At 38.0% G+C, this 19,744-nt stretch overlaps 1 protein-coding gene across 1 annotated transcript in view; it reads left to right on the top strand.

The window, feature by feature from the left end:
• The window catches only part of EXOC4 (exocyst complex component 4), an 816,004-nt gene that overhangs the window by 658,892 nt on the left and 137,368 nt on the right, over positions 1-19,744 (top strand). Inside the window, exon 13 of the mRNA XM_082399149.1 lies at positions 2,126-2,281. Coding sequence (XP_082255275.1) covers positions 2,126-2,281 — 156 coding nt within the window. The remainder of the gene's footprint in view (positions 1-2,125; positions 2,282-19,744) is intronic.

Raw genomic sequence — 19,744 nt, forward strand, 5'->3', positions numbered from 1 at the left:
TATTTATTTTTGGCTGTGTTGGGTCTTTGTTGCTGCACACAGGCTTTTCTTTCTAGTTGCAGCGAGCGGGGGGTACTCTTCATTGTGGTGTGCGGGCTTCTCATTGCAGTGGCTTCTCTTGTTGCAGAGCACGGGCTCTAGGTGCGCAGGCTTCAGTAGTTGCGGCACTCGGGCTCTAGATTGCATTGGCTTCAGTAGTTGTGGCGCACGGGCTTAGTTGCTCCGCGGCATGTGGGATCTTCCTGGAGCAGGGCTCGAACCCGTGTCCTCTGCGTTGGCAGGCGGATTCTTAACCACTGTGCCACCAGGGAAGTCCTACAAGTGTCTTTCTGAATTATGGTTTTCTCTGGGTATACGCCCAGTAGTGGGATTGCTAGGTCGTATGGTAGTTCTATTTTTAGTTTTTAAGGAACCTCCATACTGTTCTCCATAGTGGCTGTATCACTTTACATTCCCACCAACGGTGAAGAGTGTTCCCTTTTCTAGACACCAAGGGGGAAATGCTGGTGGGGGGTGTGTGTGATGAGTTGGGAGATTGGGATTGACATATATACACTAATATGTATAAAATAGATAATAAGAACCTGCTGTATAAAAAAATAAATTCAACAAATATGTATATATTAAAAAAAAATAGCCATAGACCAAATGAGAGAGGAGGTCAATCAGAGACAGGTAAAAAGAATGCCAAAGAATGTTGAGGATTCTTCTGCTGTGGAATAGCATAAATTTGAAATGGTACCATTCTGTAAGACTGAATCCGGCACCCCACATATAAAAGTGTAAAAATTATATTGTGGGATTAATCCATAAATATTGCAGAAAAGATGCAAGAAAATAACAAAGAAAAAACAGAAATGGAAGATATCAGTCAGAGTGATTTGCGAGATCCCAGGGAAGAAGGTTCTGTAGTCTAATTTTTGTATTGCTGACCATAGTTACTATTAGAAAACTTTTGCTTGTAGTGAGAAGAATTCAACTATGGTTCCCTTATTTATTCTAGCTTATTTTCAGATTACCAGGGCAGTATTGCTCCCTACATCATGAAATCTTGTTACCTCAAGTTAGGTTGTCATGAGTCAGGGTTTTTAGGCATCAACAACTTCTGTCTACAAACATTAATTGTCTGTTTGGTAAAGGATTTTACCATATGTCCAAGCATATACACCGTGTATATATTGTATATTTAGAAGCACATCATGTTCTTCAGTATAACCCTTATACCAACATAAATTCATGCCTGTGATGGAGGGGAAAACCTCCTATAGTCTTGGTCAACTTCAGAGAACTAGCCAGCTAATTAGCAATCCCTTCATAAATAAATGTCATTCTGTCACCTAGAATTGCTGAGGGGGATTTTTAGACCATTGAAATTAGTTATAGTGACAGAAATGTTGAACAGAAAGGGAAGCTTCTTAGTTAAGTTGAAATTGAACGTTTACAGTGAATTTGCAGGTACATTTTGGAAAGAGCCGTGTTAATAGCTCACCCATGGGCCCTATTAAAGGAGTTGAAGCCTGTCACTCTAGGTCAGTTGTCAAAGCCCACTGGAGAGAGCAATAATCAAAGACTTTTCTGCCTGACATCAGGGGCAGAAGATTTCTCTATGATGGTAGATTTACTTTGAATAGAGGGGTGTCCATGGTTCAAAAAACACCTTCAAGTAGAGCTAATTGGAAGTTTAAACCAAGAGGTCAGAGAACAAGTTTTTGTAACATTTCCATCACCTTTCAGGTATCATTTATGTTGTTGCACTCTTTTGTATGGTTAACCCACTTTTTATTTGTTCAACATCTTTCTCGAAAGAATCCCTACCTACCCCCACCCCCCAAACCTACCATACACTTTCATTTATTCTAAGGGATTAACTATGATAAGGGGAACTAATTAATATTATTAGTTTCACAATTACTCAACAATAAAGAAACTAAAAATGGAATCTAGGAATGATGTTTCCCACAAAAGTGACCTATTCATGGATGTCATGCTTCCAACTAGATAATGGATTATGGTAATAGGAGAGGTGGGCATGGTATCTTTTTTTCCGCAGCAAAGGTGGATGGAAAATGCTAACTGGAAGCCAGGCAGTGTCCTGAAGTGTGTCTTTTCTGTTGGTCCTGTTTAGGGGCATTGTCCAGTCAGAAGAAAAACTTGTCATCAGTGCATCTTGGGCAAAAGATGATGATATCAGCAGGCTCTTGAAATCTCTACCAAACTGGATTAACATGGCTCAACCCAAACAGCTGAGGCCAAAGAGAGAAGAGGAAGAAGATTTCATAAGGTAAAATGGCCTATTTTCTAAGTTGTACTAAACGTGGGAAGAAAAATATCCATTTAGCTAATTCCTTCCTACATGAAATTTTGGCCATTTCTAAATATCAAACAGCAATGAACTGAACTTAGTAACGTCTGTTTCTATTGTACTACACCTCATTTCCTGTGCAAGTATGGCTTGTGCTCAAAACTTTAGAAGGAAGGGATTGATGTGAGTCAAATTTGGAGCATTGCTAAATCAAGTTAAAATATTTTTTACTTTGTAGGTCATTCTCCCTTCTTAGGGAAGCTCATAATTTATTCATTAATTCATTTATTTATTCAACAAAGCTGTATTGCCCTTGTTTTGTGCCATACCTTGGAAACATGGCAATTAATAATGTAAAGTTCCTGCCCATAAGTGTGCTACAATTGTTCTTACCATGTTCTTTAGTTCACAGAACTGTTAGTTGAACTTTCCAGAAACATATATGTGCTTCCCACGTTTGTTCACGTATAGTGTATCCAATTGTTTTCTACTTATTTTGACAAAAGTAAGGTCTCGCTTTCAACTTTATCACTCAACTTTTACCTTTGCACAATTTAAATTTTTTACTTAGCCATGAAAATGTAACCTAATTTGATGAAGCTACTCATTTTCACATGTCTCGCTTGCCACAGTGAAATATTTTCACCTCTGTCATTTTAGAGCTGTGTAAAGTAGGGGAAAAAAGTGGAGGTAGTGTTTTGTCACATTAAAAGTAGGTTTATTCTTATTGTCTTTTGCTATCCAAGTGAATGAATAAGTAGTTTTTTAAAAATGAAATAAAGTAAAAACACTTTAAGGAAGCAAAGACCAGAAAAAGAATAAAAGAAGTAGTGACCAATATTTTACTTTTAATTCATCATAGAACTGTGGGCTCATCTCTCTCAGAATGTGGGTTGCAGCTATAGATAAATAGGTCTTTACTGTTCACAAAGTTAACCGTATCCGTACACTATGGTGCCATATTTTTACCAACATTTTATTATGAAAAATTGCTACAGTGCCATTTAAAACTTTCTCAAAATCATGAGACTCAAAAGTTCACCTGTAATTTAGCCTAAAGTCTTCCTATTTATGGTTTCTTCCTCATCATTCACATTATCTCAGAAAAACTTGTCAGCTAGTTATATTGTTATAAGAAAACTATATTATATGTGCATAATTTATTTTTTAATTAATAGACTTTATTTGCATGAGGTAGCAGTTTTAGGTTTACAGAAAATATTGAGTGGGGGGGAGGAGAGAAGATGGCGGAAGAGTAAGACGCGGAGATCACCTTCCTTCCCACAGATACAGTAGAAATACATCTACACGTGGAACTGCTCCTACAGAACACCCACTGAACGCTGGCAGAAAACGTCAGACCTCCCAAAAGGCAAGAAACTCCCCCCGTACTTGGGTAGGGCAAAAGAAAAAAGAAATAACAGAGACAAAAGAATAGGGACGGCACCTGCACCAGTGGGAGGGAGCCGTGAAGGAGGAAAGATTTCCACGCACTAGGAGCCCCTTCGCGGGCAGAGACTGCGGGTGGCAGAGGGGGGAAGCTTCGGAGCCACGGAGGAGAGCGCAGCCACAGAGGTGCGGAGGGCAAAGCGGAGAGATTCCCGCACTTCCCGCACGGAGGCTCGGCGCTGACCAGCACTCACCAGCCCGAGAGGCTTGTCTGCTCAGCCGCCGGGGCGGGCGGGGCTGGGAGCTGAGGCTCGGGCTTCGGTCAGATCGCAGGGAGAGGACTGGGGTTGGCGGCGTGAACACAGCCTGAAGGGGTTAGTGCACCACAGCTAGCCGGGAGGGAGTCCGGGAAAAAGTCTGCAGCTGCCGAAGAGGCAAGAGACTTTTTCTTCCCTGTTTCCTGGTGCGCGAGGAGAGGGGATTCAGAGCGCCGCCTAAACGAACTTCAGAGACGGGCGCGAGCCGCAGCTAACAGCGCGGATCCCATAGCAACAGGGGCGCAGAGGGAAAAACGGAGAGACTCCCGCACAGAGGCTCGGCGCCGAGCAGCGCTCACCAGCCCGAGAGGCTTGTCTGCTCCCCCGCCGGGGCGGGCGGGGCTGGGAGCTGAGGCTCGGGCTTCGGTCGGATCGCAGGGAGAGGACTGGGGTTGGCGGCGTGAACACAGCCTGAAGGGGTTAGCGCACCACAGCTGGCTGGGAGGCAGACCGGGAAAAAGTCTGCAGCTGCCGAAGAGGCAAGAGACTTTTTCTTGCCTCTTTGTTTCGCGGTGCGCAAGGAGAGGGGATTCAGAGCGCCGCCTAAACGAACTCCAGAAACTGGCGCGAGCCGCGGCTATCAGCGCGGACCCCAGAGACGGACGTGAGACGCTGGGGCTGCTGCTGCCGCCACCAAGAAGCCTGTGTGCGAGCACAGGTCACTCTCCACACCGCCCCTCCCGGGAGCCCGTGCAGCCCGCCACTGCCAGGGTCCCGTGATCCAGGGACAACATCCCCCGGGAGAACGCACTGCGCGCCTCAGGCTGCTGCAACGTCACGCCGGCCTCTGACGCCGCAGGCTCGCCCCGCCTCCTCCGTACCCCTCCCTCCCCGCGGCCTGGGCAAGCCAGAGTCCCCGAAGCAGCTGCTCCTTTAACCCCGTCCTGTCTGGGCGGGGAACAGACGCCCTCAGGCGACCTACACGCAGAGGCGGGTCCAAATCCAAAGCTGATCCCCAGGAGCTGTGCGAACAGAGAAGAGGAGGGGAAATCTGTCCCAGCAGCCTCAGAAGAAGCGGATTAAAACTCCACAAACAACTTGATGTGCCTACATCTGTTGAATACCTGAATAGTCAACGAATCATCCCAAATTCAGGAGGTGGACTTTGGGAGCAGGATATATTAATTTTTCCCCTTTTCCTTTTTTTTTTGTGAGTGTATATGTATACGCTTCTGGGGGAGATTTTGTCTGTATAGCTTTGCTTTACAATAGCTTTATTTTACTTCACTATATTATAGCTTCTTTCTTTCCTTTCTTTCTTTCTTTCTTTCCTTCCTTCCTTCCTTCCTTCCTCCTTCCTTCCTTCCTACCTTTCTTTCTTTCTTTGTTTCTTTCTTTCTATTTTTTCTCCCTTTTACTCTGAGCCGTGTGGACGAAAGGCTCTTGGTGCTTCAGCCAGGCATCAGGGCCGTACCTCGGAGGTGGGAGAGCCAACTTCAGGACACTGGTCCACAAGAGACCTCCCAGCTCCACGTAATACCAAACGGCAAAAATCTCTCAGAGATCTCCATCTCAACATCAAGACCCAGCATCACTCAATGACCAACAAGCTACAGTGCTGAACACCCTATGCCAAACAACTAGCAAGACAGGAACACAGCCTCATCCATTAGCAGAGAGGCTGCCTAAAATCATAATAAGGCCACAGACACCCCAAAATACACCACCAGACGTGGACGTGCCCACCAGAAAGACAAGATCCAGCCTCATCCACCAGAGCTCAGGCACTAGTTCCCTCCACCAGGAAGCCTACACAACCCACTGAACCAACCTTAGACACTGGGGACAGATACCTAAAACAACGGGAACTACAAACCTGCAACCTGTGATAAGGAGACCCCAAACACAGTAAGATAAGCAAAATGAGACGACAGAAAAACACACAGCAGATGAAGGAGCAGGGTCAAAACACACTAGACTTAACAAATGAAGAGGAAATAGGTAGTCTACCTGAAAAAGAATTCAGAATAATGATAGTAAGGATGATCCAAAATCTTGGAAATAGAATAGACAAAATGCAAGAAGCATTTAACAAGGACGTAGAAGAACTAAAGAGGAATCAAGCAATGATGAAAAACACAATAAATGAAATTAAAAATACTCTAGATGGGATCAATAGCAGAATAACTGAGGCAGAAGAAAGGATAAGTGACCTGGAAGATAAAATGGTGGAAATAACTACTGCAGAGCAGGATAAAGAAAAAAGAATGAAAAGAACTGAGGACAGTCTCAGAGACCTCTGGGACAGCATTAAACGCACCAACATTCGAATTATAGGGGTCCCAGAAGAAGAAGAGAAAAAGAAAGGGACTGAGAAAATATTTGAAGAGATTATAGTTGAAAACTTCCCTAATATGGGAAAGGAAATAGTTAATCAAGTCCTGGAAGCACAGAGAGTCCCATACAGGATAAACCCAAGGAGAAACACGCCAAGACACATATTAATCAAACTGTCAAAAATTAAATATAAGGAAAACATATTAAAGGCAGCAAGGGAAAAAAAACAAATAACACACAAGGGAATCCCCATAAGGTTAACATCTGATCTTTCAGCAGAAACTCTGCAAACCAGAAGGGAGTGGCAGGATATACTTAAAGTCATGAAGGAGAAGAACCTACAACCAAGATTACTCTACCCAGCAAGGATCTCATTCAAATGTGATGGAGAAATTAAAACCTTTACAGACAAGCAAAAGCTGAGAGAGTTCAGCACTACCAAACCAGCTTTACAACAAATGCTAAAGGAACTTCTCTAGGCAAGAAACACAAGAGAAGGAAAACACCTACAATAACAAACCCAAAACATTTAAGAAAATGGGAATAGGAACATACATATCGATAATTACCTTGAATGTAAATGGATTAAATGCTCCCACCAAAAGACACAGGCTGGCTGAATGGATACAAAAACAAGACCCATATATATGCTGTCTACAAGAGACCCACTTCAGACCTAGAGACACATACAGACTGAAAGTGAGGGGATGGAAAAAGATATTCCATGCAAATGGAAATCAAAAGAAAGCTGGAGTAGCAATTCTCATATCAGACAAAATAGACTTTAAAATAAAGACTATTACAAGAGACAAAGAAGGACACTATATAATGATCAAGGGATCTATCCAAGAGGAAGGTATAACAATTGTAAATATTTATGCACCCAACATAGGAGCACCTCAATACATAAGGCAAGTACTAACAGCCATAAAAGGGGAAATCGACAGCAACACAATCATAGTAGGGGACTTTAACACCCCACTTTCAGCAATGGACAGATCATCCAAAATGAAAATAAATAAGGAAACACAAGCTTTAAATGATACATTAAACAAGATGGACTTAATTGATATTTATAGGACATTCCACCCAAAAACAACAGAATACACATTTTTCTCAAGTGCTCATGGAACATTCTCCAGGATAGATCATATCTTGGGTCACAAATCAAACCTTGGTAAATTTAAGAAAATTGAAATCGTATCAAGTATCTTTTCCGACCACAACGCTATGAGACTAGATATCAATTACAGGAAAAGATCTGTAAAAAATACAAACACATGGAGGCTACACAATACATTACTTAATAATGAAGTGATTACTGAAGAAATCAAAGGGGAAATCAAAAAATACCTAGAAATAAATGACAATGGAGATACGACGACCCAAAACCTATGGGACGCAGCAAAAGCAGTGCTAAGAGGGAAGTTTATAGCAATACAAGCCTACCTCAAGAAACAGGAAACATCTCGAATAAACAACCTAACCTTGCACCTAAAGCAATTAGAGAAAGAAGAACGAAAAAACCCCAAAGCCAGCAGAAGGAAAGAAATTATAAAGATCAGGTCAGAAATAAATGAAAAAGAAATGAAGGAAACAATAGCAAAAATCAATGAAACTAAAAGCTGGTTCTTTGAGAAGATAAACAAAATTGATAAACCATTAGCCAGACTCATCAAGAGAAAAAGGGAGAAGACTCAGATCAATAGAATTAGAAATGAAAAAGGAGAAATAACCACTGACACTGCAGAAATACAAAAGATCATGAGAGATTACTACAAGCAACTCTATGCCAATAAAATGGACAACCTGGAAGAAATGGACAGATTCTTAGAAATGCACAAACTGCCGAGACTGAACCAGGAAGAAATAGAAAATATAAGCAGACAAATCACAAGCACTGAAATTGAAACTGTGATTAAAAATCTTCCAACAAACAAAAGTCCAGGACCAGATGGCTTCACAGGTGAATTCTATCAAACATTTAGAGAAGAGCTAACACCTATCCTTCTCAAACTCTTCCAAAATATTGCAGAGGGAGGAACACTCCCAAACTCATTCTACGAGGCCACCATCACCCTGATACCAAAACCAGACAAAGATGTCACAAAGAAAGAAAACTACAGGCCAATATCACTGATGAACATAGATGCAAAAATCCTCAACAAAATACTCGCAAACAGAATCCAACAGCACATTAAAAGGATCATACACCATGATCAAGTGGGGTTTATCCCAGGAATGCAAGGATTCTTCAATATACGCAAATCAATCAATGTGATACACCATATTAACAAATTGAAGGAGAAAAACCATATGATCATCTCAATAGATGCAGAGAAAGCTTTCGACAAAATTCAACACCCATTTATGATAAAAGCCCTGCAGAAAGTAGGCATAGAGGGAACTTTCCTCAACATAATAAAGGCCATATATGACAAACCCACAGCCAACATTGTCCTCAATAGTGAAAAACTGAAACCATTTCCACTAAGATCAGGAACAAGACAAGGTTGCCCACTCTCACCACTATTATTCAACATAGTTTTGGAAGTGTTAGCCACAGCAATCAGAGAAGAGAAAGAAATAAAAGGAATCCAAATCAGAAAAGAAGAAGTAAAGCTGTCACTATTTGCAGATGACATGATACTATACATAGAGAATCCTAAAGAGGCTACCAGAAAACTCCTAGAGCTAATCAATGAATTTGGTAAAGTAGCAGGATACAAAATTAATGCACAGAAATCGCTTGCATTTCTATACACTAATGACGAAAAATCTGAAAGTGAAATTAAGAAAACACTCCCGTTTACCATTGCAACAAAAAGAATAAGATATCTAGGAATAAACCTACCTAAGGAGACAAAAGATCTGTATGCAGAAAATTATAAGACACTGATGAAAGAAATTAAAGATGATACAAATAGATGGAGAGATATACCATGTTCCTGGATTGGAAGAATCAACATTGTGAAAATGACTCTACTACCCAAAGCAATCTACAGATTCAATGCAATCCCTATCAAACTACCACTGGCATTTTTCACAGAACTAGAACAAAAAATTTCACAATTTGTATGGAAACACAAAAGACCCCGAATAGCCAAAGCAATCTTGAGAACGAAAAATGGAGCTGGGGGAATCAGGCTCCCTGACTTCAGACTATACTACAAAGCTTCAGTAATCAAGACAGTTTGGTACTGGCACAAAAACAGAAATATAGATCAATGGAACAGGATAGAAAGCCCAGAGATAAACCCACACACATATGGTCACCTTATCTTTGATAAAGGAGGCAAGCATATATACAGTGGAGAAAAGACAGCCTCTTCAATAAGTGGTGCTGGGAAAATTGGACAGGTACATGTAAAAGTATGAAATTAGAACACTCCCTGACACCATGCACAAAAATAAACTCCAAATGGATTAAAGACCTAAGTGTAAGGCCAGACACTATCAAACTCTTAGAGGAAAACATAGGCAGAACACTCTATGACATACATCACAGCAAGATTCTTTTTGACCCAGCTCCCAGAGAAATGGAAATAAGAACACAAATAAACAAATGGGACCTAATGAAACTTAAAAGCTTTTGCACAGCAAAGGAAACCATAAACAAGACCAAAAGACAACCCTTAGAATGGGAGAAAATATTTGCAAATGAAGCAACTGACAAAGGATTAATCTCCAAGATTTACAAGCAGCTCATGCAGCTCAATAACAAAAAAACGAACAACCCAATCCAAAAATGGGCAGAAGACCTAAATAGACATTTCTCCAAAGAAGATATACAGATGGCCTACAGACACATGAAAGAATGCTCAACATCATTAATCATTAGAGAAATGCAAATCAAAACTACAATGAGATATCATCTCACACCGGTCAGAATGGCCATCATCAAAAAATCTAGAAACAATAAATGCTGGAGAGGGTGTGGAGGAAAGGGAACACTCTTGCACTGTTGGTGGGAATGTAAATTGATACAGCCACTATGGAGAACAGTATGGAGGTTCCTTAAAAAACTACAAATAGAACTACCATACGACCCAGCAATCCCACTACTGGGCATATACCCTGAGAAAACCATAGGTCAAAAAGTGTCATGTACCACAATGTTCATTGCAGCTCTATTTACAATAGCCAGGACCTGGAAGCAACCTAAATGTCCATCGACAGACGAATGGATAAAGAAGATGTGGCACATATATACAATGGAATATTACTCAGCCATAAAAAGAAATGAAATGGAGGTATTTGTAATGAGGTGGATGGAGTTAGAGTCTGTCATACAGAGTGAAGTAAGTCAGAAAGAGAAAAACAAATACAGTATGCTAACACATATATACGGAATCTAAGGAAAAAAAAAAAAAAAAAGGCCATGAAGAACCTAGTGGCAAGACAGGAATAAAGACACAGACCTACTAGAGAATGGACTTGAGGATATGGGGAGGGGGTGGGGTGAGATGTGACAGGGTAAGAGAGTGTCATGGACATATATACACTACCAAATGTAAAATAGATAGCTAGTGGGAAGCAGCCGCATAGCACAGGGGGATCAGCTCGGTGCTTTGTGACCACCTAGAGGGGTGGGATGGGGAGGGTGGGAGGGAGGGAGATGCAAGAGGGAAGAGAAATGGGAACATATTGTATATGTATAACTGATTCGCTTTGTTATAGAGCAGAAGCTAACACACTATTGTAGGGCAATTATACTTCAATAAAGATGTTTAAAAAAAAAAAATATTTATAGGAATACAGAAATATTCAACAACCTATGAGGTAAATTCATAATATCTAGCATCCAGTAAAAAATTACCAGATATGCATAGAAGCAGGAAAATACAACCCATAATGATGAGACAAATCAATGAATCAAAACTGACTCCAAAATGACACAGATGATAGAATGAATAGCAAGGACTTTAAAACAGTTATTTTGACTGTATTCCATATGTTCAAGAAACTACAGAACAGACTGAAAATGCTAAGTAGAGACATAGAAGACCCAAATCAAATTTCTAGAGACAAAAATTACAATAACTGTGTTGAAAAATATACCAGATGACTATTGCAGCAGATTAGACATTTCAGAAGAAAATATTAGTGAGCTGAAAGACATAGCATTAGAAGCTGTCCAAAATAAAACACAAGAAAAACAAAGATTTAAAAAAATTAACAGAGTGACCAGACATAGGTAATTGGAGTCCCCAAAGAAGAGGAGAGGTGAGAAACTGAAAAATATTTGAAAAAATAATGGCAATGTCAAGAGTGAACTATGGTCTTAAGTGAAAATGATGTGTCAATGTAAGGTCATCAATTGTAACAGATGTACCACTCTGCTGGGGGATGTTTGTAATGGGGGAGACTGTGTATATAGGGACAGGGGATATCTGGGAAATTTCTGTACTTGCCCCACCATTTTGCTGTGAACCTAAAACTGCTTCAAAAACAATAAAGTCTTTTTAAAACAGCAAAAAAAAAAAAAAAAAAGAAAATATTGAGTGAAAAACACAGAGTTCCCATATATCCCGTCACTCACCCTCACCCCCAATTTCCTCTATTTTTAATATCTTACAGTAATGTGGTATGTTAGTTAAAATTGGTAAGCTAATATCGGTACATTATTATTAACTAAATCTGTAGTTTACATTAGGGTTTACTCTTTGTGTTGTACATTCTATGAGTTTTGAGAAATGTGTAATGAGTGTACCCATTCATTGGTTACAGTGAAGGTAACCATTTCAGTATCGTGCAGAATAATAGTTTCACTGCCCTAAAAATCCTCTGTGCTCCTCCTAATTCACCCCAGCCTTCCTGTCCTCCAACCCCTGGCAACCACTGTTTTTTTTACTGTCTCCCTAGTTTTGCTTTTTCCTAAATGTCATATAGTTGGCATGATACAATACATAGCCTTTTCGGATTCGCTTCTTTTGCCTTGCCGTATGCGCTTAAGGTTCCTCCATGTCTTTTGGTGGCTTGGTAGCTCTTTTTTAATCTCTGAATAATATTCCATTGTATGGACATACCATAAGTTGTTTATTCGTTCACCTACTGTAGGATTTCTTGGTTGCGTCCAAGTTTTGGCAATTTTAAATAAAGCTGCTATAAACATTCGTGTTCAGGGTTTTTTGTGGATGTAAGTTTTCAGCTCACTTGGGTAAATACCAAGGAATGTGATTGCTAGATCACATTGATGTATGTCAAGAGTATGTTTAGCTTTTGTAGAAATTGCCAAACTGTATTCCAAAGTGGTCATACCATTTTGCATTCCCACCAACAATGGGAATTGTTCCTGCAGAGTTCCTGCTACTCCACATCCTCAATAGCATGTGGTGTTGTCAGTGTTTTGGATTTGGTACATTCTAATAGGTGTGGAGTGATCTCGTTGTTTTCATGTGTATTTCCCTAATGACATATGATGTTAAGCATCTTTTCATATGCTTATTTAATAACTATATATATTTTTTTGGTGAGATATCTGTTCAGATCTTTTACCATTTTTAAATTGGGTCATGTGTTTTCGTATTGTTGAGCTTTAAAAGTCTTTTGTATATTTTGGATACCAGTCCTTTAATTGATAGGTGTTTTACAAAAATTTTCTCCCAGTGTATGCCTTGTCTTTTGATTCTCTTCACAAAGTCTTTCGTAGAGCAGAAGTTTTTAATTTTAATGGAGGCAATCTTAATGATTTTTAAAACAATGGATCGTGCTTTTCTGCCGTCTGGTTTTAATTGAGTGTCTTGTGTAGTTCCATTTTTTCTCCTCTCTTAGTATATATATTATATTTCTTTTTTTTCTTAACTTCTTTTTTTAGTAGTTGCCCTAGAATTTGCAACATACGTTTATAACTAATGCAAGTACCCTATAACAAAGTAATCCCAATTCTTTCCTCCCATCCCTTATAACATTGCTGCCATTCACTGCATTTATCCATCAGCTATAATCACTGTACATAATGTTGCTGTTATTATTTTGAACAAACTGTTACCTGTTAGATCAATTAAGAATAAGAGAAATAAAAGATTTTATTTACCTTCAGTTATTCTTTCTTTAATTCTCTTCCTTTTTTAATGTAGGTCCAAGTCTCCCTAAAGAACTTCTTTAACATTTCTTGTAAGGCAGGTCTACTGAAGACAAATTCCTTCAATTTTTGTTGGAGAAAGTGTTCATTTTTCCCTTAGTTTTGAAGAGTAATTTCATAGGGTTCAAAATTCTAGGTTGATGATTGTTCTCACACTTTAAGTCTCTCACTTTGCTATTCTTGCTTCCTTGGTTTTTGAAGAAAAGTCCAATGTAATTTTTATTCTTGTTTTTCTATAGGTAAGGTAATTTTTTCTTATGGCTTCTTGCAAAGTTCCTTTGTTTTTGATTTTGTGCCATTTGAGTATTGTATGCCTGGGTATAAGGGTGTGTGTGTTGTGTGTGTGTGTGTGTGTGTGTGTGTGTGTTGGTGATCGCTGAGCTTCCTGGATCTGTGATTTGGTGCCTGTCATTAGTTTTGGGAAATTCTCAGTCATTATTGCTTCAAATATTTCTGTTTCTTTTTCTCTTTCTTCTCCTTCTGGTATGCCCATTACACATACATTATAACTTTTTGAATTTGTTCCTCAGTTCTTGGATATTCTGTTCTCTTTTCATTCTTTTTTCTCTTTGGATTTCGATTTTGGAAATTTTTATTGATGTTTCTTCAAGCTTACTCATTCTTTCCTTGGTTATGCCCAGTCTATTAAATAAGTCCATCAAAGACATTATTCATTTCTGTTATGGCATGTTTGATTTCTAGCATTTCCTTTTGATTCTTTCTTAGAGTTTCCATCTCTCTGCTTATGTTACCTATAGTTTACATGTGTCAAAGGCACAGCTTGGCAAATTTTCATACTTTTCATTGTGTAACAGTATCCACATCAAGAAACAGAATAATAGCAATAAGAAACAGAACAAAGCAATAGTGAGCCTTCTCGTGCTTCCTTATGGTCACTGTTTTCCTCTCTGAAAATGACCCGTATCTGACCTTTAAATACATAGATTAGTTTAATCTTTTTTTGGATTCTTTTTAAATGGAGTCATGCACTTATATATTCTTTTATGACTGGCTTCATTTGTTCCACATTATATTGACAAGATTCATCCATATTCTTGTGTATAGGTCCTTATTACTCTGTACTCTATATTGTATTCCATTATATGGGTACACCCCAGATATTTTTTAATATTGTATTATTTGAATGTTTATGTGTGTATATATGCATTCATTTATTTTACTCCTGTTGAGTACCTGGGTACTTTCTAATTTAAAACTGTTTGAAATAGTGCTGCTTTGTATATTCTACTATATGCCTCTTAGTAATCATATGTATATATTTCTATTGCTTACATTCTAGGAGTCAAATTGCTGGGTCATAACATATGCATATGTTGAGTTGTAGTGCACACTGCCAAATAGTTTCCCAAAGTGGTAATAAGAGTTTGCACTCTCATAGCAGTGTATGAAAGTTCCAATTGCTCTGTTTCTCATCTGTATTTGATATCTTCCATCTTTTTAATTTTGGCCTTCTAGTAGATTTGTAGAGGTATCTCAGTGTGGTTTAATATGCATTTCTCTCATGACTAACAAAGTTGAACATATTTTAATGTACTTTTATGGTATTTATTGGCCATTTGAATATCCGCTTTCACAACATATTTGTTCAGATCTACTGCCCATTTTTTAATTAGGTTGTCTGTCTTTTCCCTACTGATTTGTAGGAATTCTTTATATATCTGGATGTAACTCCTTTGTGATGGATAGGTAGTAGGTAGGTAGGTAGATAGATAGACAATGTCATCTTCCCCCACTTTACAAATTGCCTTTTCAGTCTCTTAATGGTGTCTTTTAATAGACAAACTTTTAAAATTTTAATAAGTCAAATTTATTTTTTTAATAGATAGTACATTTTGTTTCCTATTTAGAAATCCTTTCTTATGCCAAAGTCACAGAGGTGTTTTTCTCTGAAACTTTTACTGTGATGAATATGTTTTTCCCTAGCATATGAAATAAGTTATATACTCTTAAAATTATATTTCCTATCCCTGCTCTCTACACTTCTTAATTTATATCATGTTGTCATAACAATAGTAGCAGAGAGTAGCCTCATGATTTTTTCTATCAAAAGAGGTAAAGAATTATTGAGACATGATTAATTAGAGTACCAACTAGGAGTAATCAAACTGACCTTAGGGGAGAGTCAGGCCATGTTACCATCATGTTTTCCTGCTGCTAGATTTCTAAGAGGTCTGGGTAAGCATAGTCCCACTATTGATCTTTAAGTGTACTTATTTAATACATCTGTAACCTGAGTAGTTATATTAGAAGTAACTTCTGGGGGATAATTATTTTTCCCCAACTTTTCAGGTTACTTTAACTGAAAGTAAGTCTTCTTCCTGTTGTTCCTAGGCTTATTGTCTTTTATGCCTGCAAAGAGATTTTCAATCAGTTTTATTAGTTATCTTCAATAGCTTAGAGATAAGGGGAAGGGTTTCTAGCCCTATTTCAGAAAAGAGAAGGCTAATCCAGAGATGAACGTCTGTATACCACCTCATGCTTCTGATTTAGAAGAGCTAGAATTAAGTTCTTGGCTTTCTTTATTTCCTTTTTGCTCACTGCATTGTCACCTTCCTTCTTAAATTTGAAGGGAAAGCAAATTTAACATATTTTTAAAAATTTTTGGTGAATTATTATATCCATGAAGTAAGATGCAATCTTAGGTATATAACTCAAAGAAATGTTATGTGTGCTTTTACTCATGTAACCACCTCCCCGATCAAAATACAGAACTTTTCTTGCACCCCAGAAGGTTACCTCAAGGTAACCACTATTCTGATTTTTATCACCATAGTTTAGTTTTGACTGTCCTTATATTTTATATAAATTTCACCATAGTATCTGGTTTATTTTCTGAACATTATGACTGAGATATTTGTCCACGTTTTTGCATGCAAACAGACATGGTTTGAAAACAAACTCTATTTGCTTTAAGAGAAGAAAAATAATTTTTTAGATCTATTTTGTTTTGTATGTGATTGATTCTTTTCTCTTAATCTGTCATATTCTCTATCCTGAAAGCAAAGGTAAGTAGAGGGGAAGACTCTTCATTGATATTCCAATGTGGTAGAGTTACAGAGCCTTGATTTTCACACATTAGAGTACCACAGAGCGTGGCATGAGCCAAAAAGACTGAAAAATCACACTCTCTTCCTGTAATTAGTTTTTAAAGCTTAGAGAGCTATTTGGCGCCCAGATGAATATAGAATCCAGTGTCCTTTGCATTGAATAAAGGTTATGCTCCCTTCATTACTAAACGAGGCCCTTTTCTATTCTTGTTTTTTAACTAAAAAATAAAATGTATTATTTCCTGGCTTAACTTTGAATAAAGGAAAAAAATAGGTCAGGCCAGGACTTTAATAGAAAAACGAAAAATAACAAATATCCTTTTGTTCCCAAAGAAGCTGAAAGCAGGCTTTCTAGCCCATTATCTTTGCACCTGTCATATATATGTGCATAGTTATCCCTTTGAGATCAATGAATATCCACTGATAAAAGCAGTCCTGTTTTCTGGTCATGTAATTAACAGAAGAGATAAGGTGTTGGAAGAAGTAAAGGGGGTGGGGAGGCCCTGTGCTTTAGAGACTATTCCCCCAAATCTGTTACCCCCATTTCACTCAGGGCCCCAGAATTTCAAAGAATAAAAGTCATTTCCCTAGAGCCAGGTTTGAAAATCCTGAAGTGGATAGATGTGATTGGCAGGACCAGGACAAGAGTATTCAGGTGATAAAAGCCAAAGAGTATATAAAACTTACAAAATTAGTCTTGAGCTCCAGCATGAAGAAAGATGAATGATAAAGAATCAAGTTTTCTGGAAAGATTGTGTAATCTATTACAATCAAAGTTGACAGTGCCCGTATTTAATGGCAACATTGTGTGGTTGCAGGCACTATTATTCCCATGTAACAGATAAGGAAACTGAGGTGCAGAGAACTTAAATAAATAACTGCCCCAAATTCACAGAGCCTCTAAGTTGACAGAGCTAGAATTTGAGCCCAAGTAGTCTGGCTCCTAGAGCTAGCACAGAGTGACCATCCAGCCTTAAATTGGGTGAGGAATTTGTACTTTTGGACATTTGAGTTATGCCTTCATTTTCATTGATCATCATACTCTTGACTGATATTTTAATTGTAATTTGCTAATGTTGCAGAAAGTTACCATACAGGTGCTTTTACCCTAGGTTTAGTTTGTTATTATTAGAATTAATTGTATTATATTTCATGTATTATATTGTTGCCCATTCTTTCCCTTCCAGTAACAGGTTGGTAACAGAATATCCAGATATTTGAGGGAAAGACTGTATTGAAACCAGGAATGTACAGTGCTTTAAAACTTATTGTCTTGGATGAATTGGGAGATTGGGATTGACATATATACTCTACTATGTATAAAATAGGTAACTAATAAGAACCTGCTGTATAAAAAATAAATTAATTAAATTAAATTTTAAAAAACTGATTGTCTTATCTTTCCTCTGAGTTTTATGTTTGCCTAATCAAAGAATAGAAAAAACAATTATTGTTGAAAAAAGAAAGAAGGATACAAAAGGGATGAAAATGTAAAAATGATATAAAACAAATTATGTAGGTTTTAGATAGTGTGTGATACAGACCTGAATAAGGAAGAGAAACTAAATGACATTTTTAGCTATTTTTAATTATTTAGAAGATAACTATTTCATCTGGAGGATCAAATGAGTGATATGTTAAGACTGATTTTTGTCACTTTACAAAATTATGAACTCAGAGTGCTTAAAGAACTTTCAGAGAGCAAGGCAATTCCTAAGACTTTGTTTGGCATGAGTTCTATATTAGGTGTTTAATAAAAAGAGTCAGAATAGAAGCAGAAAGCAAGTTTGTACTTTAACCTTCTGTGGACCCTAATAGTACATCGAAGACCTTCAATAAATGTTGACTGAATGAAACTGAATTTAAAAATAGGAAGGATCATTCACTCTTCAAATGAAAAAAACTGAAATATGAAGAATGGTGAGCCAAATGCCTTAATTGGAAGAAAATGCTTTCAGTGGCCTCCCTGAAAGTTACATGCATAGTAGCATGTTCCTTTTGGAAGCTCACAGGCCTGAGTTCTAGTCCTCAGCACTGCCACTAATTAATCTCTTTTGTTTTGTTTTTGCCTTTGGTTGGTCTTTACACCTCTTAAATTTCTTCATCCAGCTGAGATTAAACAAGAGAAGTAGAAATCTGTAAGCCTGGGAATGTATTTCAATGTAAACATAGTACTAATAAAGTAGAGCACAGGGGATTCCCTGGTGGTGCAGTGGTTAAGAATCCACCTGCCAATGCAGCGGACACAGGTTCGAGCCCTGATCCGGGAAGATCCCACATGCCATGGAGCAACTAAGCCCGTGTGCCACAACTACTGAGCCTGCGCTCTAGAGCCCTCGAGCCACAACTACTGAACGCATGTGCCACAACTACTGAAACCCACATGCCTAGAGCCTGTGCTCCTCAACAAGAGAAGCCACTGCAGTGAGAAGCCCAGGCACCACAATGAAGAGTAGCTCCTGCTCGCCGCAACTAGAGAAAGCCTGTGCACAGCAACGAAGACCCAACACAGCCAAAAATAAATAAATTAATTAATTAATTTTAAAAAATCACCTCAATAAAAAACAATAAACATTAAAAAAAATTAAAATAAAAAATAAATTAAAAAATAAAGTAGAGCACAGATAATTTTCAGAAAAATTCCACTTGGAAATTTAAAGCATCTCAAAACAATATAAGCAATGACTGTTAAAAGGTTCTAGATAACTACAGCCATTGAAGACTCTTTAGAAAAATTTGAAGGAATGAGTAAAAGATCTGATGCAGGAAAAAAAAAAAAGACTTTAGCTAGCTTGAACAAATGTTTATTAGAATAGAGACATTTATCCCACTACCTCTGCAGGCTTAATGTGACTTTAAAAGTATAATTATAAAAGGAAAGATGAATCAGAAAATATGAATATATTAAATAAGTACAGGAGTAGAAAATGCTTTGCTAAGATGTTTTTTTTTTCCCTCGATTACACAAGATGAAGGTCACAGACGTATGTAGGACACTGACAGGCAAGACTGGATGAGAAGTAGATTTAAATCTCAAAATTAAACAAAAAAGACAGGTAATTAACTGGAGACTCAGCTACAAACATATCAATTAATGTTCAAGATGATTGAATTAGGCACTTTGTTATTATATCAAAATGATATGACTCTTGTTAGCATACGATTGGCAGTAAATGAAAAAAAAATGTAAATTTCCTCTATACAGTGCATAAATGCTAGCCTACTGAGACGGTTATACGAGGATTGTAGTTATCAGTATCATTAAAAAGTCACTAATATAGTATTTTCTACATTTTATTTTTTGTTT

Source organism: Balaenoptera borealis (assembly GCF_965194805.1).
Source record: "Balaenoptera borealis genome assembly, chromosome: 7".
NCBI lineage: Eukaryota > Metazoa > Chordata > Mammalia > Artiodactyla > Balaenopteridae > Balaenoptera > Balaenoptera borealis.